This window comes from Barbatula barbatula, assembly GCF_947034865.1.
Source record: "Barbatula barbatula genome assembly, chromosome: 7".
Taxonomy (NCBI): Eukaryota; Metazoa; Chordata; class Actinopteri; order Cypriniformes; family Nemacheilidae; genus Barbatula; species Barbatula barbatula.
The window spans coordinates 8,384,723-8,408,224 of NC_136770.1; the positions used below are offsets into that span (position 1 = coordinate 8,384,723).

Sequence of the window (23,502 nt, forward strand, 5' to 3'; positions counted from 1 at the left end):
GATGTGATTTTTCTGGATTTTTTCTCATTCTGTCTCTCATAGTTGAAGTGTACCTATAATGAAAATTACAGGCCTCTCTCATCTTTTTAAGTGGAAGAACTTGCACAATTTGTGGCTGACTAAATACTTTTTGCCCCAGTGTAAATGGTTCACAATATAAATTATCTAGGATACGTTGAATTATAATACTAGCACACTGATAGTTATAAGGGTGTGTTCTGAATGATTTATTATAATGTCCCATGAGATAATGTAAAGCCGTATAGATTTAAAGTATAGATTATTAACTTAGAACATGAATTTAGAATTCACCACGATATGTAGTCTAACAAATGAGCAATAATGAGGCTTCAAAATTATCATTTGGCAAAGATACATTTATACTAGTTATCAACGATTTTAAGACTTCCAAAGTAAAACATTAGTACACAGAATCGTACATGTGTATCCCCATCGTCCAACAACAACATCACACCTCTGGCAACTAAATGGCTGTGGACATTGGAAAAAACATAAGACACCACACAATCGACAAGCTCCTGTGCAAAAATGAATATACATGCTTAACCTTTTTTAAGCTGTAGCATATCATGCTGAAAACAGTATCCGATGCTGGACAGAGCGATGTTCGTATGCCAAGTTACATTTTTTGGGGCAAATCTCTTTTATTTAAGTGGGAGGCAAAGACATTGTAACAGGAGAAAATGGCATCTAATATAATACAAATATAAATACAACAATATTCAAACACAAAAGTGCAGTTTGGTAGAGAACAAAGATAATTTCTCCATTTAACAAACACAAGACAAAGCATAAGACAACTAAGAAACATTGTCCACTAAACAGAATTTTCACATTTACAATTGCCCAAGCTTTGCATACATCATAATATTTCATTTTGGACTTAAAAAGACCAAAACCTGAGCCACAGTTAAGGTTACACTTCCTGAGCAAAACAAACACGCAAATCTACACATCCCTTGTTTCAAGGGAGACATAGGTCTTGTGGACAATTCAGAATGTGCTTTGGGGGTTTAGGAATAAACACAGCAGATGTAGCTATAACAGCAGCACATGCACATTTTACTAACAATATTATTCTTATATTATAGTTGATATTATAATATTTACAAATATGACATCACATCAGATCCCAAAACACAACAGGAAGTTTGCCTGTCCTTCAACTTTTTGGATCTCTCTGAGCCTTATGGCTTTACTGATACTCTTTTACTAGGGCCTTGCTGGTCAGTAAGATTGTCTGAAGGTTCTTCAGTGTCTGATAGGCTGGAGTCGTCATCATCTGTCTGTTCTGTACTGTGATACAGCATGGGAGCCTGGGTCTTATGGGTAATGGTGATGGTACATGGACCCTGTGCCCACGGCTCCCCATCCACCTGCATTGGCATTTGTGAACTCTTCAACACCAGCTACCAAAAAGAAGCAAAAAGTAATCAGATGGGTTTTAATTTATGAAGCCTAGAGGTCTGCATGAGCTTGGTTGATAATAAGGCCCTACTCGTTGCATTATAATCTATAATGAACATCAGCTTCACTTCAACATGGCATAACATAACAACATTTAGAAGACGAGTCTAGTCTCTTTGAATTCTTTAGCTGCTACCAAAAATATTGAAACAAATTTAAAATATCATATATATTTTTAATTGGAGCACAAGTATAGCTGCATGAATAATAAAGTTATTGGTCTTACCCGTACTGTGTGTGCCTGTCCTAGCCTCACAGGATTGGCCATTTTCACCTGGATCTGTGCACAGTGGAATGAGCCATATACACCCATCACCTCTAATAAGCCATCATCCACACTGAAAACAGAAAACAAAATAATTTTTCAAACAATTACTTAATAAAAATGAAACTGGTATTTATTTTAGTCTATGTATCACTATCAAAGCTATAAGTGTACAATAATGTTTGGATTCTCACCGTGTTGGAGGATAAGGTTCATCTCCCATTCCCTCCCAGAGTCTACAGCCACCACCCCAGTAGCCAATATTACACACTATTATACCTTCCAGACTGGGCAATGTCACTCGTTCTCCATCCAGTTCTAGCTAAAATAAAAGAAAATTAACAAAAATCAACAGAACTGATTTCGTGTATAACATTATGTGCAAAGATAAAGAAAACATTACAAACTTCTTGTTGTATCCAATACAATGGCTGGGGGCTCAAAACTGCCTGAACATTGGATTTATTAATGAGCTAGTAAACTATTTAACTTTAATGCACAACGATAAGTACTGTAAAAAAGTGGAAACACAAGCACTGTGGTACTTTTGCCACAACACATGGTCAAACATTTGGACAGTGTTGTCTCGATAAAAAATAATGTTCCCTACCATAAAAAAAAGACTGTTTTCCACCCACACAGAGCACAAAAGTTGGGTTCTTAAAAAAATACAATTTGTTAACCTGTAAAGACAGACCTAGTGTGAAGTTCATGCTTCATGGGATAGTTGATTCTTTTTGGTAGGTCTTATAATTGTTTATTCGTTTGCTTAAATTTTTTTTGTATGTATGTTATGATTGATCTTAAGAGTTGATTTGGTTTAATCCACTCTCATGAAGAGTCTAGACTCAATTTGCCTCAACACGCCTACCTGAAAGTTACTAGTATGCCTTCCTTTAGATAAAGCTAAATAAAAGCTATTGACAAAAGATGTTTTTTAAGCAGGTATTAAATACAGGCAAAGAAGGTGCAGCTCTAATGGAAGCAGGTCATTTATTCTATAGACTAGGACCAACAGCAGCAAAGGCTCGATCACCTCTACAGTGGTAACTTGTTCTAGGAAGAGTGAGGAGACCAAGATTTCTGGATCTTAGCGACCTTTTTGGTTTGTAAGTAGAGATTGCCTCAAAGATATGAAGGGTCTTGATTATGCAAAGATTTCCAAACAAAAGTTAAAATTTTATAATTAATTCTTAGTGTGACTGGTAGCCAATTTAGTGAAATAATAGGCGAGATGTGATTGAACCTCCGTCTGCCTCTCAGCATCCTTGCAGCTCCATTTTGGACCATCTGTAAACCAATTATAGAGGACTGACTTATACCATAATAAAGTGAGTAAAGGCCATTGCACATTGAGTCTGAAATTTGCGTCCGAAATTTCCTCACTTTAATAAATAAATACGACCTCACGTTGTGTCAATCACATTTACACACTGCCTCCGATAATTTCGTCCGTCATATACAAATTCCGACTGAGTTCAATTTTCTGCGTTTTTCGCATCCATAACTAGTATTTTGAGAGGCGTGTTGACAATTCGTAGACACCGAGTGACAAATACGAAAAAACGCATACGAAAATTTCGGACTGTTTGTGCGGTAATATAAGCGACTTAGAACAAACAAGTGAATGATCTGTTCAAACTATTTTAACATTTTAGGACTTCCGTTTCCATTGCTCTAAAACAGTGGTCACCAACCCTGCTTCTGGAGATCGACCATCCTGAAGATTTTAGCTCAAACCTCAATCAAACACACCTATCTAATCTGAACCATCTAATCAATGTGTTCAGGTTTGCTTGATAATTACAGACAGGTGTGCTGAAGCTGGGTTGGAGCAGCAGTCTGCAGGACGGTCGATCTCCAGGAGCAGGGTTGGTGACCACTGCTCTAAAGTCTATGGGTTTTTTAAATGGGTTCTGGGGAAATCGCCCAAAAATAAGGTCTGTGGTAAACAAAACCTCAAAATAATTTCACATTTTCTATAATAACATAAAACACACCAATTATTACCTGCTTGTGAATTTTTTAAGTTTTATTGCGTCTTAAAAACGGCTTAGCTTTTTACTTCTGCCATGTTAGCTTTTACTTTCGGCTTCAAAAGTAACAAATGATGTGTTAATTTGTAAAGATATACAAAGTTGTAAACATGATAAACCTTTGTTAATCACATAGCTTATTTTTTTGATCTTCCAGAAGTCTATGGAAAAATGCATTGGCTTTCGGTCGAGGGAACCAGCATGACACTTACTTCCGGGTTAGCCTACAAAAATACGTAATCTCTGAGGTAGTCTTAGCCTCAGATGTCATGCCTACAGACCGTTGGCTAAACGTCTGATGCATAAGGCACACTTTTCTGGAAACACTTCAGCACGTTCAAAGTCGTCACCTGAAAAAAGGTAGATTGGGCTGACTGAAATCTGAAAAGTAAGACTGATTAGTCCTAACTAATTGCTAGTCAGTGAGACTAATTGTTAAGACACAGTCTTAACTTAGCGGTTAAGTTCATGCCATTGGGCCATTGTCCTGTATATGCTTTGGAACTTTGGAATGACAGGTAAATGTTACCTTGACAACGTCACATGTGAATATGGAATAGAGCACTTAGTTGTGGTAAACAATCATGTTGAATATTGTTGAATTTGTCATTTCGAAGTTGGCTTATTTTACTAAGAAAATATCTAAACCTATAAACAAACACAGTAGCTAGCTATTATTACACATTTTAAAGACACTTACCTACAAACTAACTAATCTTATATTATCTTTTTCTATAGAACTTCCCCACAATGCAAATAGTTTCAAAGAAGCTTTACTGGAAACGTATTACATTTCATAGGTCTAAGCAGTTCGTTTATAGTTCAGTTTGTCTGTAAACATCCAGCGAGCAAGCTAGGGGACTGTGGCTGAAAACCAAAAACTTGGACACTATGTCAAATGTAAGTAAAAACAGAATGCAATGATTTACAAGGGGAGGGCTAGAAATGCCTGGCCATTGGACAGTCAGTAGAGTCCTACCTCTTTTTTGTTGCTTTTGTCATGTGGTAAAGAGTTGTTGTTGAGAGGGAGAGAGGAGCTTAACATTTTCAATTAAAGATTACAAGTGCAAATTAATAAGAAAAAAACACGAATTCGGGTGCACGAATAAATCATTTCTAATAATCCGTGCAACACTGTGTAAAACACTTGTTTTGAAGCACCTGTTTGATTTCATGGTGACTAAGTCAATTTTAAATTTGATGGCAGCAACACATGGCTGCAATCTCAAAAAAGTTGGGATGGAGCAACTGGCAACAGGTCAGTTGGGTATTAAAATAGTATCTTGTCCATCGATCGGTGAAAAACTGTCTCTACATTGCGATACGATTTCTGAATGATGTGCCTCAATGTAAAATTGGAAAGACAATTAAAACATCAAATGTTCTCACTAATAGAACACTTTTTTTCATCATGAAATGAAAAATACACAAAGAAGACAGAGAACACTGTATCAGAAAAGAATGGGACAAAATTCCTCTCCCAGAAATCCACCAATTGGCCCCAGTTAAAACATTTAATATGATTTCTGCGTTCCATAGGGAAGATTGGGAAAAATAACGTGATGGGAAGACACTTTCTCCTCTGGATTTACAGAGTAAATACAGGGTTATATCTATGGGCATTATTATCAAATACAATTAACCTTTTTATCATATGATGACAAAAAAAAATGCATAGAATAATAGAAGCTTTACCTCAATCTTCTTATCCAAGTCTTTACATTCCTGCACTAAGCAATCTTTGGTACCATAGAGGAAATACACTGCCTGTGAGAAAAAAACAATGTTATGTGTTTGCTTAACCAGACAATCTGTGACTTTTGATTTAGTATATTGTTGATAATATTTTAGTATATTGTTGATAATATAACATATGATCACATTGTATTATGTGATCATATGTTGTATGTGACTGTTACAATTGTTGTCCACAGCATATGTAGTGAAATGTGAAGTGAAATATTCTTTATTTTTGTGTAATTAGATGGTTATGTAAGACTTTATTGTTGACACTATTTCTACATCTCCTCCCTCTTACCACTCTCCCACATTATTATTTCACATTATAACGGATGACCACACCCATTTTCCTAAATTAAATGAATATGTCAACTGTTTTGTCGTAAAATAAAAGACTTCAAACCTTGTTGATGATACGGCTAGAAAAGAAGGAGGGTGTTTTTTCTCGGTGTGCATGGAAGTTCAGCGCCATGAGAGCATCTGGACCCACTGAGAAGTAATTATTCATGGCCAACACCTAGACAAACAACTCTTTTAAGCTATAGTAACTTTTAAACACTGTATTTTATGCTATTTTATTTGCTGGTTAACCATGTTTGGTATTTTCTCACCTTTGATTTAAGAAAATAGCGTCCTTTTGGAACAACCTGGACTTTCCACCTGAAACATTCAGAGCGGGAATATATACAATACACTGAAAAATGACAAATGTCAAGCCTCTTTATATCACATAGTCCATCTTACCTGTCCATCTTGACCACCTCAGCTTCTAAAACATTCCTGAGCACCTGTTCTACTGGGATCTCACCAGCATAACCAGCTCCCCATCCCAGAGAGTTTGATAAATCATTTCCTGTTCCCAATGGCAGGATAGTTACATAAGGGATAAAACGATCTTGACCCTATATAAAAAAAAACAGAGAGTCCTTTTCAAAAAATGGTTTAGTAAAGTAAAAACATGAACAAATGTAAAAATAATCTACGTTATGTGGCCATTCTGGTTCTGCTCAGCTTTATTGTTTTAAAAATATATATTTTTGTGCTAGGAGCTGATCTGAATCTGTGTTTTCTAACAAAAAGTTTGGTATATTTATCTAATATATAAAATATTTTTGAATGCTTTTTAGACAACAGTGCTTGGAATTGTATATTTTGCATTATCCACACTCAGCCGCATTCTGCGTCTACAGCTCTTACCTTCAGCTTCATTGTGTCAATTGCATCCAGAACCCACCCCACAGTGCCATCTCCCCCACACACCAGGACACGCACGCTGCCCGGGGGCAGAACAGTGCACATCTGAAGAGCTTTAGAGGGGGGAAGCTCAGAAAGATCAAACACCTGAAACAAACAAACAAATCTAAAATGCATCTATATGCATTTCCAGTAACAAGGGTGTAAACAAAAAAAGAATTGATTGTGTATATGTGAGCACAAAGTGGACTCGTACCTGCACAGGATTGAGAAGGGTACGAAACTCTCCCAGTAGAACATCCCCCATATTGTTGCCACTTCGTGTATTTGCCAAAACCAGGACTGGAGTCCAGCCACTTCCACACAGCTCAGCAAGCTACACACATAACATGGCATTCCGTTAAGATTAATTTAAAAAAGGTGAATTCAGTTAGTCTGGAAACTTTTTTGACAGCTGTCTTAATGTCAAATGTGTATTACTCGAATTCGCCAACATTAGAATTTAGGAAACTACACATCACAGTCAAGTCCACAGTCAACGAAGCCATCTAGCAGACACTTTTAGAGCACTTCATGCTTACTTCTGCTGACAAGATTTATGGAGATGCTTATTTCATTTTCCAGCAGGACTTGGCACCTGCCTACAGTGCCAAAGGTACCAAAAGCTGGTTCATTGACCATGGTGTTACGGTTCTTGATTGACCAGCAAACACGCCTCACCTGAACCCCATAGAGAATCTATGGGGTATTGTCAGGAGGAAGATGACAGACACCAGACCCAACAATGCAACCTGGGCTTCCATAACACCTGAGCAGTGCCACAGACTGATTGCCTCCATGCCACGCCGCATTGATGCAGTAATTCATGCAAAAGGAGACCCAACAGAGTATTGTGTGCATAGAAATAAACATACTTTTCAGAAGCCTAAATGAAGCCTCATTTATGATTAAAATATACTTTTTTTATTGATCGTATGTAATATTCAAATTTTCAGAGAGTGCATTTGGGGGTTTCCCTTATCTTTAAGCCATAATCATCATAATTTCAAGAAATCAAGGCTTGAAATATTTCACTCTATGTGTAATGAATCTATATTATATATTGTTTTTACTTTCTGAAATGAGTGACAAAACATATTGACCTTTTTCACAATATTCCAATTTATTGAGATGCACCTGTAAATATAAAACAGCTGGAAAACCTCTGGTGAACAGACGCTTATAGGTGTGGTGGTATTCTTTTTAGTTTTCTGAGGTAGCTTTAATAGCATCAATGGTGTAATACTTAGTTTATAATAGCCATTTTTTTAAGAGAAAAAATACTAAATAATATATATAAATATATATATATACTCGTGAGTGGCTTCTCACCTTGCTGTACTCATCAGGTTGTCTGGAGTAGAGCTTGTTGACTTGAAAGAGGTAGTATGGAGGTATTATAACAGACCGGAACTCTCCCAGATCACATTGATCTCTATCTTTCAGACTGGACAGGCAGTCGTCATGCACTGTGCTTTGACACCATATACACCTACATATTACAAAATAAAAACAACAACAAATTATGAAAAATGTAAAGATTACCACATTATCTACTGTAAGATAGCAAATTAACTTTAAAGGCACAAGATACAATATTGAACAACAACTTGTAGTATGAATTAAGTAGTTACGTGAGATTATTTAGACCTCTTTACATCTGGGGATGAAGTTCCAAAAGCACTAAAATGTGTTCATTTTTATAATTATGTAATCTTCCATAAAATATTTTACTTTATGCGCTGGTGGTGTTTGAGGACCCCTTGTCCAGCTGAAACCTGGTGTTTGAGGACCCCTTGTGGACAACGAATACAAATGCAGACATTTATTTTCACCATGTGCACTTTCTGTAGTTCAGTACTTGGGGGTACAACCAGTGTTGGGGGTAGCTAGTTACTAAGTAATTAGTTACTGTTATTTAATTACTTTTCTCCTGAAAAAGTAAATTAAGGGATTACTTTTGGGTCACTCAAAAAAAGTGACTTTCAGACTTCAAAAAATTCATGCCTAAAATTTGCTTATTAGTATTCACTGGCATGATTACAAATGATAATGGACAACTTGAATCTTGTTCCTTTTGTAATTATTTTCTCTTACGTTTTATTTGCATAGAGTTCTCTGTCATTGTTGGTGTAACATCAGTGTTAATAAAACCAATGACAAATTCCCATGAAAGGCTATACCGATAAACACCGTTTATTATACTGTTTTTTTCCAATAAAATCCTTCATGCTGACACAAACCAAAGTAACACCAATGACGCTTTTAAAGAACCACACCAAAAACCGACATTTTAAATAAAATGTCTCATTTATATTAAGGAAAGGGACCCTCATCATGTGTGTGCTTGAACAGACCGTCTTTGTTGACCTTTGACCTTAAAAGTACTAAATTGCATATTTTTATTCTTTCAAAATAATAGTGTCATCAATAACACACGTAACTCAAAATTAATATTAATGTATTAATAAATAATCATTTTGGGGTTTTTTTGTGCAGTTTTAAGGCCCAATACCTGTGTTTGATTGTTTAACTTAATAAAAAAATGAAAAGGAAATGTTTATACACTATACAAAAGAGTTAAACATAGGGAGGGGGACATGTTTTTTCAAGTACAATGAAATTCAAATTATTAGAATTAGAATAATTACAAGAAGGCGCCGAGTTACATATTAATGTCTAAATCGGGTGGATTGTTTCATTTGGAAGCTTTTACATGCCTGTAAAGTGTAGGGTCAGGTTTTTGAAAATTACCCTCTTATTTCTTCTGTAATTTAACTTACTTCTGATGTAATGGAGCTAAAAACATTGATATATATACAAATAGTGGAAAATGACATCAACATTCGGAGTCTAACTTTAAAAATATGTTTTAAACCTTATCACATTTGTAATACTTTGGTCAGTTAATAAGAATACTTTGTCGTTTCATTTTATTTATTTGAATGAATTAAGAGCCATTGCATGTCTATCCTTGAATCACTTCTAATCACAAGTAATCAAGGTTGAGGTAGGATATAGAAAGTAATTAGTAATAAGTAATTAAATACTTTCTGGATAGAGTACTTTGTACGGTAAACTAAATACCCTTGAATATGTCATTAGTAACTAGTAATTAATTACTTTGTCAGAGTAACCCAACACTGTATAATGTACAATATAATGTAATGTTATTCAGTAGTTAAGGCAGTTCCTCAGAACACTGCAGTGTATACATAAACAAATTCACTCAAAAAAGTTATATTAACACTGTAAGCCCTAACGTTGTTTTACTAAAAAAAGTAAATCTGGTCCATCCTCTTTAAACGAATAAATATTTTTTGGTTTATTTACTCCACAAAGTCATGCATATTTTTTGTGTGTTCAAACGAAAGAAATGAATGTGTTGGCATAACAACCTTTTGTGTTTCCAAATTTTCAAGATTTTTAAGGTCATGAGAAATTAAGAAAATGTCAGCAAGTGTTTTAAAACAAAGTTTAACGAAAGTGTAACGTTGCACAACATGATCTCGTGCACACAACTCTTAACCAATTGGTAATACTGTACGTTAACTATTCCTCTAGAAATAGAATATTAACAAATGAGTAAAGTACGTAGCGGGGCTTTTATTAAATACCTATAATCGCAGAGTTTGGGCTGTGTCCCGCACTGCTGTTTGCACACAGTACAGTAGCTGGTGAGGGGAATGTTACCCCTGACCCATCGGTGGCAGAACTCTCCATCTTTCTGAGTCATGATTTCCTTACATGGAAGGCTACGATCTGCTCTCTGTATGCACTCCTCATCCGCACATATGCCACAGCAGTCACAAAACGCCCCTTGCAGGATGGGTTGAGAACACACGCAGCAGTAAGTGGGCTTGTTGAAGAGGTCCGTGTAATGCCAGCCATGTTTGCCTTTTCGGGATAGATCTTGAAGCATAACTTTGCGTTTGGGACGCTGAAAGCTGCACCACAGCGTAATGAACACCGGCACAAGAACAGCAACTGAGGTCCAGAGGAGCAAAGTCCAGTCCTCTTCAAGCTCCTCAGTACTGTACTCCATTGATATCGCAGAACTGTCTTATTCAAAACAGAAACGAATCAGTAAATATTGACAACCAGTCTAGATGTTAAAGCTGATATCCTAAATGACAATCCTCATTTTTGATCCATCCGAGCGAGCAGTACACTGACATTACCGCACAGCCATCGTAAACAACTCCTCTCTGTTAAACATTTGGCACAACAAGGCTAGCTTGACGTGCTCAGAGACACGCACGCTCATATTTTTTGTCTCTACTGTCATTGTAATTAAGCCTTCTTATCGAAACCCTTTGAAATTTCATTGAAAACAGCGGAACCACATCTAATCCAATACACGGAAACGATGACGTAGTTACAATCCCGCCAAAGATATTAATATTAACAAGATACGCCACTGGGTGTTACAAACGGAGAAGTATGCAACGCACAATATGGACGCTCTAGCGAAGGAAGTCCCGCCTTCCGGGAAAATGAGCCAATCGTCAATCAGAAAAGACTGACATTCTCTGGGGCGAGACTCTCGTAAAGGCGCTTGCCAGCCTGTGCGCAGGAGCAGGAGATGAAGTGACATTGAAAAAGGTGAGTTTAAGATAAATGTAAGCATGGAAAATCAAAGTTATGATCAAATTCATGTCATGGTTTATTATTGATCGGAAATATACTGTTTAATTGTGATTTTTGCCAGCTTTTAAAAAAATATCTGACTTCCCCATTCAAGTAGATGGGACCATGGACTTGCTATGTAAACAGCTGCCCACAGGCGTTGCAAACATTGCCGCCGAGTGGCACGACTTCCATAAAAAGACTTTAGCTGTGTCTGAAACCACGCCCTATCTGCTATATAGAGGGTATGCATTGACGTCACTTCCACACGTGAACATGTCCGGGACACCCGATCCAGACGACTTACGAAGGGTTCCTGGACACTGAAATATGGCACGGAATAGTGTTTCCTTGCTGAGTGTTTTTTCACCCACGTAAACATTACATACGAAATCATTAATGAACAAATACCTTAATAGAAAGAAGAGCTGTATTTTTATGTGTGTGACTGTTTATGGCCACAATTACATTTACATTACATTTAGGCATTTGGCAGACGCTTTTATCCAAAGTGACTTACATAGCATTATCCTATACATTTTACCAAGGTATCTGTAATCCCCTGGGATCTAACCCACAACCTTGCGTTGTTAATGCAATTACCACTGAGTTACAGTGAGCCCCACTTGCAAATATATAACATTAATTCATGTGGTGGTTCTAATTATGTGATAAAAAGCAGTTTACAAAATACATAATTCTGGAGTTTTCACCAATAAAATTATTAAAGCAGCCCTTCAACAGTGTTTCATGCATTCTGATTTATTTAAAATGTTAAACGTGCTGTCTGCATGCTTGAAATGGTCAACTTGTCAAAAAACGAGTTGGACGAATGACATACAGGTTTCTGAAAGTTTTTTTCGAACATGGAAAATCGTTACGTAACAACTTTTCTTAGTCCCTCATTGTACAATTCTCCCGGAAAAGCATGCAGCACGCCCACACATCAACCAAGGAGAGTCCCTTTCACTTATTTGCAGAAGAGAGAGAGAACTACGTTTGCGAAGTTCAGCTGTGTTTGTCTGTTAACTGCATTTGTTTATTATGAACATCCGTGACAGAATTGTCAGATGCAGGCTATATACATCAGTAGCCAGGTTGAGATGGTCCTCACTGCAGAACATGACATCCAGGGTGCGTGGTTGAATCCAGATCCGGCTCCTCCCACTCCCCCAACTTTAGCCACAATTTGGAGAGTTAAGATGCAAAGTGTGGTCAACAACTTTTCCTCTTATCAATGTAATCATAATTTAGTGTACACCTGTAAGTAATGATCACAGTTAAATATGTTAACCCAAACCTTTACCCTAAACCTAAATGTGATAAAATAGGTTATTAAAAGTATCCTAATTCAACCCTTACCCTAAACCTAATAAAATATGTATTAAAAACACGTTGATGAATAAAGTTTATTTTAGCAAGTTTGTTTTTCTGTCAAATTAATAACTTAGTTACGACTTAATGCTGAAATGGTGGACCAACAACAGGAGTATGATGTGTCCACCAATCGATCAATCAAGATGCAGTGGGAGGAGACTGGATCTGGATCCAACCGTACCCCCTATATCTCGATTTCTGCAGTGAGGAGCTACTGCCCCGGATTCCATTACAGATTTGCGGAACATTTAAGTGATATGTTTAGAAGGTTACTTAAAGAAATATTGTGGAATGACTGCGTTTCCATTAAATTATTATATGTGATTAAAGTATATTTAGTTATTCTGGCCATACTTCCTATTTGTACGTTTTAAGGCAGGTTGCAAACCAACGTTAGTGCATAGTGCCTCCTACTGTGACAAAAGAGTGAAGAGAAATGTCTTTATTTCCTTTTATATTTTCATATTGCCTCACTGTTCCTAATTAATCTCCATACTCGTTTTCCTGCATTTGGGCCATCATATGTGAATTCCTTAGATCCTATCTTTCCAAAACATACTGCGAATGGTCATCTGATTTTTTTATATGCCACGTGACTTGTAAATACGACACAAAACGTTTCCATTATATTTTTGCGAAATATGCCTTTATCATATTGCCTGAAAACACACCTCATGCGATAATAACTTGCGTGATAACTTTTTGCCAATACACAGGAGTTTTCAGAAATTGATGTGTTTCCATTGGGCGTATTTTCAATGTGCTATTTCAATTTGCATACTTTGAAGGGTAATGGAAACGCAGTTAGAGTCTGAAATCACTCACTCAATTTCATTCACTTCTTCCATATATAGTGGACAAATTTGACAACATGGCTTCTTCATGAAGCGAATGTGGGTGCAGTATCAGGTAGTTGACATCGCTGATGTTTTATGTGGGAATAGGACATGACTGCAGCTGGCAACAAGGCCAGACTTTTGTAATTTATTACTTAATATTATTTAATTTAACCATTTTACTTTTTTGAAGGATATTGGTTTACTTATGAGCACTTGAGTTTAAATGAGACTAGGGTGTTCGTAATAGATGTAGGCTATGGTGGCAGAATGTGGTTTGGGACCGGATAGAGTTGTTGTGGCACCTGTCTTTTCTGGTAGCTGTCTGGCACGGGAGCGGTGTTTTGTTGAACACGTGCTTGCTGTTGTTTGACGGCAGGTCACGTGCTCAGTGTCTACTTTTAATTCCTCCCGCCGTGGAACGGCCTGTGGGTGTTTTTCTTGTGGAAATAAACTTGCCGGGACAAGATGCGGCGCTACGCCATCAAGTTTCCGAGCTTCTCCGTGGGTCCGGTCATCCTGGGGAGTCTCTCCTTTCTGCCGCTCGCGGGTCCCCGAGCATACCAGAGCCGTTCGCCAACAGTCCTCCGCTCTACGACGGGGACCCCAACTCGTGCCAGGCTTTTTTGTAACAGTGCGCTCTGGTTTTCGCGCTGCAGCCGCGCCGCTATGCCACGGAGGAGAGGAGAATAGCGTTCGTTTTGACTCTACTGACGGGGCGAGCGCGCGAGTGGGGAGTGGCTGTCTGGGAGGCTCTGGCTCCATGTTGTCGTTCGTTCCAGGACTTCCGAGGGGAGATGACCAGTCTGTTTGACAGATCTGTGCGGGGAGATGAGGCGGCCGCGCAGCTTTCCCGAGTGGTTCAGGGAAGAGGAACGATCACGGACTACGCGATCGGGTTTAAGACTTTAGCCGCAGCATGTGATTGGAATGCGGAGGCGCTGCGGGCACGTTTCCTTGACTGTCTTTGTCCCAGCATTGCGGACAAAATTGCCGTACTAGACCCCCCACGTGATCTGGAGGAACTCATCAATCTGTGCCTTCGCATTGAGAGCCGGGTCCATGCTCGGCGTCGACGTCGTCCTTCCCCACCGTCCGGACGGTTTCGGGATGCCGGTCTTGGGCAAGGTTTTTCCGGTCCGTCCCACGTCTCGCCACCGGAGGCAGAGCCGATGCAGCTTGGGCGCTCAAGTCTCTCTCCCGCCCAGAAGCAGCAACGCCTGCTGAATGGTCAATGCTTCTACTGTGGGAGGGTAGATCACGCGGTGGCACACTGTCCTGTAAAAGCCAACGCCCATCCGTAAAGCGGAGAGTCCGGGTGGGCGCCATCTCTACATCCTCTCCTGTCTCCCGCACACTGCTGCCGTTCCGCCTGTCTTTCGGCCACGCAACACATTCTGGGCTCGCATTGATAGACTCTGGGGCCGAGGGAAATTTCCTTGATGTAGCTGTGGCTCGGAGATGGGGGATTCCTATTACTGCTCTACAGCGACCCATCTCGGTCCTGACGCTAGCGGGGTGGCCATTCTCCACTATCACTCACGTCACCCCTTACGTAAGCCTTTTTCTTTCTGGGAATCATTGTGAGAGAATTAAGCTGTACATCCTTGATTCCCCCAATACTCCTATCATATTAGGGCATCCTTGATTGTCACAGCACAATCCTCACATTGATTGGGCAAACTCCTTAGTTTTAGCGTGGAGCTCTTTTTGTCATGTGTCTTGTCTTGGTCCTGGCCCCTCTCCTGTTTCTGTGTCTCCTGTGTTTCAGGTTAGCGCTGCAGATTTGACAGGGGTCCCGGAGGAATACCACGACCTGCGGTCCGTCTTCAGCATCGGGCTTCCTCCCTGCCTCCCCACCGTTCCTATGACTGCGCCATCGATCTTCTCCCAGGCACTTCTCCGCCCAAGGGTCGCCTTTATTCCCTGTCTGGTCCTGAGAGGGAGGCCATGGACAAGTACATTCGTGAGTCGTTGAATTCTGGACTCATTCACCGCTCCTCCTCGCCGGCCGGTGCAGGTTTTTTCTTCGTGCAGAAGAAGGACGGCTCCCTGCGTCCTTGTATTGATTACAGAGGTCTGAATGACATTACGGTAAAAAACAAGTACACCCTTACCGCTCATGTCGTTAGCCTTCGAGCTTTTGCAGGGAGCTCAGGTCTTTACAAAACTAGACCTACGCCTATCATCTGGTTCGTATTCGCGAGGGGGATGAATGGAAGACAACGTTTAATACGCCATCGGGACATTACGAGTATTTGGTACTTCCGTTTGGACTGACCAATGCTCCTGCTGCCTTCCAGGGCCTCATCTATGATGTGTTGGGGGACATGATTAATCGCTTTGTCTTTGCGTACCTGGATGATATCCTAATTTTTTCTCCTTCTCTCCAGGAACACACCCAACATGTTAGAGAGGTTCTCCAGCGGCTTCTAGAGAAACAACTTTTCGTCAAGGCGGAGAAGTGTGACTTCCACTCCGATACTCTTTCGTTCCTTGGTCATGTCATCTCCCCCCGAGGCATTGAACCTGACTGCAATAAGATCAAAGCTGTCGCAGATTGGCCCATTCCCGACTCTTGCAAGGCATTACAGCGATTTCTGAGGTTTGCCAATTTTTACAGGCGCTTCATCCGGGGGTTCGGTCAGGTGGCCGCACCACTCACAGCATTGACCTCCTCTAAAGTCCCGTTCTCTTGGAACTCTCGTGCACAGGTAGCCTTTGATAAACTTAAGTCTCGATTTATCTCTGCACCTGTACTCTGTCTTCCAGATCCCGAGCGGCAATTCATTGTTGAGGTCGATGCGTCCGATGTCGGGATTGGCGCAGTTTTGTCCCAGCGTACCAGTCATGATGAGAAAGTGCATCCCTGTGCCTTTTTCTCTCACCGCCTCAGCCCTGCAGAACGAAATTATGATATCGGCAATCGGGAGCTGCTGTTCGGCAATCGGTTCGTCTTGCTTTGGGGGAGTGGCGGCACTGGCTGGAGGGTTCGACCCAACCCTTCTTGGTCTGGACGGACCATAAGAATCTGGAAAATGTCCGTTCAGCCAGGAGGGTGAACTCGCGCCAGGCTCGTTGGGCACTTTTCTTTGGCAGATTTAACTTTAGCCTATCGTACCGGCCCTGCTCGAAGAATGTCAAGCCTGATGCTCTCTCTCACTTGTTCGAGGCCTCTGGGGGGGAGCCTTCCATCGATGCCATTCTTCCTAGGGGGATGGTCGTTGGGGCTCTCACCTAGGACATCGAGCGACGAGTGGTGGAGGCCGGCCGTGGGGTGCAAGTGCCAGAGAGGTGCCCAGCGGGCAGGCTATTTGTCCCGCTTCCGATGCGCTCGGATGTTCTCCAGTGGTGCCATTCCTCCAAGCTGGTCGGCCATCCAGGAGTCCAGGGAACTCTGGCGTCCGTAAGTCAGCGGTTTTGGTGGCCTTCGGTCTCCACGGATGTCAAACAGTTCGTGTTGGCTTGCCCAGTCTGCGCTCAGTGCAAGACGTCTCACCGTCCTCCCGCTGGTCTTCTTCGACCCCTCCCCATCCCCTCCCGTCCTTGGTCTCACATCGCCCTGGATTTTGTCACTGGCCTTCCCTCCTCCAAGGGGAACACCGTAATTCTCACGGTGGTGGACCATTTCTCCAAGGCGGCTCATTTTATTCCCCTCCCCAAGCTCCCCTCTGCCTGGGAGATGTCTCAACTGTTGGTGGATCACGTCTTCCGACTTCATGGCCTGCCGGTTGATGTCGTGTCCGATAGGGGCCCTCCAGGGCCGGTTCTAGACATTTGGAGGCCCTAGGCAAAATTTATGTTGGAGGCCCCCCATCCCACCTCCGCCACACCCTCCTCCCCTTCACCTTTCAGAATTCACAAGTGAATTTTTGCCCCACATTGTGAGAGGAATAATCTAGATGTTGTGTTTTGGATTGTGTTGTTTACATCCAATAAGATGATTATTACAATCAAAGTTAGGAGATGGGGTGGTGGAGGGATGCTGATAATTTGTCAATGAACAGAGGTAAGTCTGCAGTATACATACCTCTTATCTTGTTGATTAACTGAATGTACTCCACTCGTGTTTAATAAGGTTTAATTATCTGAACGTGCTCCTCCCGAACTTTGTTAATAAAACATTAATTAAAAAGCACTTGAAACAAATATGATTCCTAACCATTTTATTTATACAAAACCTATCATAAACAAATGCTCTAGTTATAGTGCGTTTTCTCTTTGACTGACAAACTTCTTTACTTTTACTTTAGTATTTTGCCATTTATTTCCTGACTAGGGCTGGAAATCGATTCCAAAAGAATTGATTCCTTGATTCAGAGGCGTTAGGAATCAAGAGTCGATTCCACAGGTTGTAATCGATTCCATCGAGGGGAATCGACTCTTTTGTAAGATTCAGAATCAGATCAACTGTTAATCATGAATTTGCCGCTCTCCAACAGTGACTGGAAGACCGTATCATTTCCGCGGACAGATTCTTTCGGACGGTTTGTTTACTTTAGAACGTCTTTCTATTTTCTAACAAAATTCTGCATTGTCAGAAGCAAATTCAGTCCATCAACGTTCGCGCTCTTTTGAACTCAGAATAACCGTCAAATTATAGCCTATCCCAAAATGAAACTGATCGTCAGGCTCAGTTTATTTTTTTACAATACATTACAATCACTCCAAAACATATGATACCTGCATCACGAGCTGCACTTTCTTTGCGTGCCTGCTTAGCCTTATGCTTAGCAGCCCCTGAAGGATGCGATCGTTTCGGCGCCATCAGATCAGAAAAGTTGGATTTTATTCATCATCACACTAACGTTAATTGGTTTACTATAGGTGAGTGGCAATTGTTATATCCAATGGAAAAACAGCCTAGTCTTTTGCTGCTCTTGATTGGTGGATCTGCGGGATGTTTTGGAGGCCTACTCCGCCTATAGGTAGCGCCGGCCCTGGTGCCCTCAGTTTACTTCCCGGTTTTGGAAAGAATTCTGTCTTGGCCCGGACTTCCCAGAGGACCAAAGCAGCGGCCGACCGTCATCGGATTTCTCCTCCAGCCTACGGGTTGTCCACCAACGACCTTCCTCTCAGGGGGCCATCTCGTAAGCTGGTCCATTCCGTATTTCCAAGGTCGTCAATCCGGTGGCGGTAAGGCTCAAGCTTCCTCCTACTCTTGGTCGAGTCCACCCTGTTTTCCATATATCCAGGGTCAAGCCCGTGGTCACGTCTCACCTCAACCCGGCCAGTTCTCGTCCCCCCCACCCCCACGTCTTGTGGACGGTGTTCCGGCATACACTGTCAGGAGGCTGTTGGATGTCCGTCGCCGTGGCAGGGGGTTTCAGTATCTCGTGGACTGGGAGGGTTATGGTGCAGAGGAGAGGTCTTGGGTTCCGGCTTGTGACGTGCTGGATCGATCCTTGGTCGTGGACTTCCACCGGAGACAGGGTAAGCCCCCTCCCTAAGCGCCGTGGGGCGCTGGTGGGGGGGGTACTGTTGTGGCTCCTGTCTTTTCTGGTAGCTGTCTGGCACGGGAGCGGTGTTTTGTTGAACACGTGCTTGCTGTTGTTTGACGGCAGGTCACGTGCTCAGTGTCTACGTCACTCACCCCACCCTTGTGTTTCCCTGTTAGGGTTTCCCTCTCACTGGTGATTCACTTAGTTGTCACTTGCGCACCTGCCGGCTATTTGCCCCTTGGCTTAATTTTCCCCTAGATTGTTTCACACCGGCTCGCCATTAATACTCAGTCGTTTTTTCCCTTTATTACCCCCCTGTGTCTCTTGTCCTTTGTCTGACCGTTGCATGTTATTTGCCAGCTCAGACTGCCATAGGTCTAGCGCGACTAGCCTATTTAAACGCTATAGTATATTCTAGCCAAAGTCTTAGTTCTGTCATAGCCCAGCCTAGTCTTGTCACAGTTTTCTCGCCTGCATCTCCTCGTTGTGTTACTCACCTTTAGTCTCTGCTGCCTTGCCATTCTCTTCCTTAGTTCTCTGCTGGCGTCCAGGACCGCTCTCGCTACTCCACTCTGACCACCGAAGCACAGATCCGAAGCGGCACCGCCCACTCGCTGTATCGTCCGCCTCGGAGGCTGCGGATCCTTTGACTGTTTAATTCCTCCTACGCCGTGGAACGGCCTGTGGGTGTTTTTCTTGTGGAAATAAACTATTTTGATTTTCCCCGCATTTGAGTCTGTCCTTGTCTGCCATGACAAGAGTTGAGTTCTTCTCAGCTTTTGTAGCGTGTGACCTCTTGTTGTAGATCACTCACGTAGTGTGAAAATATTTACTTCTTAAATATTTCTACCAGAAAGACTCGGGAGGCAAAATGTTGAGTATTAAACATTTATTAAACAGCTGGTAAACAGAATATATGGTTATGGTAAATATGGATATTGAGTTTCTTTGGAGTAGGCCCTGTCCGTGGCTCACATCCAGAGGGCCAAGAAGTCCTCAAACTACCTGCCTTAAGATGAAGGCGGGGGCATAGTGAGCGGGAGTAGTGAGTTCTACTCACCCGCTGGTTAAAGTCTCTAACTGTTCCTGTAGAACAAGATTTAGAATGCAAATGTTAAATGATATGATTTTCGAAAAATGTATTGTTGGGCCAGCTCGCTTCGTGTCAGTTTTTATGTGTTTAAGGGTGATTGAGGCAACCGAGGAAAACTGGATGTCAGAAAACGAAAGCAGTGCATTAACGTAAGGAGTAAAAAACCTGCCGCGAAGGGAATCGATGAGTCTGTGCAATATGTGTAAGGTCATTGGCTTGCGTCTATTTGGATGACTGCACAACTCTGAGGGATTGGTGAAGAGGCTCGGATAATCGGTATTATAATACCTTGCGTAAAATTGAATTCACGCCAGTAGTCAACGTATATTGTCTGATTACCGTTCTCATAATTATGGATGAGGATGGATCAGACGGACGAGATCGAGATGGGGAATAGCGGAATTTGGAAGGAGAAGCAGAACATGTTAAACTGGGACCAGGCGGAAGTGTATGACTTAATTGTCGACAGGGCCACGCCTTTAGACATGTAGCGTCCGACCGATTGTCGGAGATAATCTAATCTAGTTTTATCTCCTCTAGATCAGGGCAGGGCAATGGGTCCTGGTCTTCTGAAGGGCAGAGTCGTCTGAATGCCGGCAGGCGAATACGAGATAGAGTGTCAGCGATGGCGTTATGGTGGCCCGGAATGTGTCTGGCTGTGTGTGGTGAGGAAGGCGGGACGAGAGCAGTGAGGCGGGGCCGATGGCGTGAGTGATAGTTGCAATCAGCTGTGCGCGCACCGGTCCCACATCTCTCACGGAGGAGACCGGGTGCTTAAAAGGATGACCGGCAGGACTGTTGACGAGAGAGGACCGGACCCGGACATTGTATTAAGTTTGTGTTTGTTTACTTCCGTGTTTGTTTATTTGATTTAATTAAAGTTTTATTGTTTGAATGTCCGCCGGTTCCCGCCTCCTTCCCTTCTATGGATCTTTATTACACTGTGATGATGAAATTATTAAGAACTGACAGTTATCGTCTGGCAGAGAGATCTCCCTTTGTTAATAATGGCAACTGTTGCCTTGTTGTAGCAGAAAAGGGTGATTCGTTCACGAGACCACGCCGAGCCCCAGATGACGCTAGCAACCGCTATGGGATAAATCTTGTGAAGAGCGGATGAAGCGAACCCGGAAGCGGGTTTGGGGAATCGTGTGGCAACTTCTCGGCGAACCAATGGCCTGGTAAAAATCCCCCCAAGCCGATGGAGGGGTGGCGTCGGTAAACAATTTCAGTCTGTTTCAGTTATTAAGTAGGTAGGACCAAAATCTGAGGTCGGAACGGCTTCCTTCGTCTAGCAAAATCGTATCGCTTAGTTCCGGCACCGAATGGGTCAGGGTAAGAATGCGTGAGATAAACGACCGGCCTTGGGAAATTATGCTTGTGGCAAAGTTTAAGTGGCCTAGGAGGGAAAGCATATCGCGTTTAAAAGTTGCGCTGCGTGACGAAAACTCTTCTGTGAAAGACCTGATTCTAATGAGTTTATCGCGGGGAAGGGAAGCTGGCATCTTGACCGAATTGAGTTGAATGCCTAAAATGTTAGAGCCGTAGATGAGCCCTGTGTTTTCTCAACGGACAGGGGAACGCGTACGTCATTGAAGATCGTCTGAGTATGTCGAGGGTGGACGTTTGGGAATTGGGGAAATCGATAAGTAAAAAATCGTCTGGTGAAGTAAAAAAAATTTTGACTCCCATTTTACACCAAACATGCGCGGGCCTCGGGGTGTAGGGGTATAAAGCGATGCATTCGTTAATGCTTGCGGTCGTTCTGGAGTGAGGAGAAGACATGTTGAAGATGAGGCGTTTTTTAAAGGAAGCAGTGAGTTGTAACATGATACCGACCCGGAACCCTTGAGATATTATCGAAGAAACATCTATCTGGGTGTGTCGAGAGGTAGTCTGAGAGGATTGGGACGTTAATGGGAGTAGATACGTGGTTGATCAGAACTTTCTCTTCCGATCGGCGGCTTCCTCTAGGATAGCCGGCCCGGATCTCCTCAGCCAGACGGATTTCAGGTGTGGGTCTTCGCAAAAGCTACATACGTGAGCGAATTTGCATTGGGGAAAAGAACAGACAGCTTCATAAAAATTATTGCAAAGAGAAGTGCAGTTAAAAGTTATGATGTCCCGACCCCTAGCGTCTGAACGCTTCCTTACATTTCCAGCGCTGAGGATTAAAGCCAAATTAATGTCCTTACCTTGGATGATGTTATTCCGTAATACGGGAGATACCATGACTGCAGCCGGAGGGACGAAGGGCATCAGCTCTCTTGTTCAGTAGTCTGGGCACTGACCACAGAGTCAGCTATTTTAAGGGCTGTCTCATTGGCAAAATCCTTCCAGTGTACTGCAAATACCAGGGAGCATCGATGCTTCCCATGTTCCCTTACAGGAAATGGCATGACAAATTTAGAAGACCGAAACCGTTTCACACCAAAACCGTTGCAGCCAACTCAATGAACTTTATGAAACGCTATGTAACTTTCGAAACGCTATTTTATGTTATGTATACACAAACGTTGCTAGAGTAAGCATTGATAACTTGGGGCAAAACCATGGTTTTACTACAGTAACCATAGCTACCATGGTTTTTTACAAAAAACATGGTTTTCAAAACCATGGTTATTTTGTTATAAGCATTGTTTTATTACAGTAACCATGGTTTTTCAATTTTAACTGTAGTTAAACCATGGTAAATTTTCATGGAAAAGGGCATGTCCACTGATCTGTAACCGAACGAATAATGAAAGTGTTTCTCATATGTACTTCAACCAGTAGCCTATTTAAAAATAAAGTCAGAGAGATGTCGGTTTTGCCGTTTGTTGATTAATACCAGCTGTGAAGCATTAAGCAGTCACATCACAGGAAAATAAGTGAACGGTGTCTCAATGAGAAGGGAGCCAAGGTCCTTACCAGTGCCCAGACCTCTGTACACGATATACTGATTCACGATCTTTGGAGATCTTTTTGGAGTTGATCGAGACACAGCCTGTGTTTCTTGTGTTAGTTGTCTCTCCTGTTATGGATGTTTCTTGTATTCCTTGTGCCTGTTGGTTGGTTAAATGTCTTTATTATTTAATAAATAGTTGTCTTTTTGCATTTGGGATTCAGATTCTTCACTTCATCCGTGACAGAGGGATTAAGCATGCTGGAGGGTCCAGGAATGTCATACATTCTTGCAGCTGTTCTTGAGAGGGAAGCGGTGTGTTTGTGGACATGTTTTGGGAAGACATTTCATCAAGGACCAGTGGAATGGACTGCAATAAATTGTGCTGATGCACTTCCAATCCCAGAAATAGGTCATCCATTTGCTGTGAGAGATCATTGATGAGTGATGGGAAAAACAAATATATTTTAAAATGTCCAT

General features: G+C 41.7%; 1 protein-coding gene across 1 annotated transcript; it reads right to left on the minus strand.

Moving 5' to 3' along the window:
* Positions 1-358: 358 nt before the first annotated feature.
* On the minus strand, positions 359-11,230 carry dgke (diacylglycerol kinase, epsilon). Its single transcript, XM_079461153.1, has 11 exons — positions 10,380-11,230; positions 8,095-8,254; positions 6,980-7,099; positions 6,727-6,870; positions 6,274-6,431; positions 6,141-6,189; positions 5,933-6,046; positions 5,485-5,556; positions 1,948-2,075; positions 1,715-1,826; positions 359-1,430 (listed from the first exon to the last, which is right to left on the minus strand). Exons 1-11 carry the CDS (start codon positions 10,805-10,807, stop codon positions 1,209-1,211), a joined length of 1,707 nt encoding a protein of 568 aa, XP_079317279.1. The 5' UTR covers positions 10,808-11,230; the 3' UTR covers positions 359-1,208.
* Positions 11,231-23,502: the final 12,272 nt, after the last annotated feature.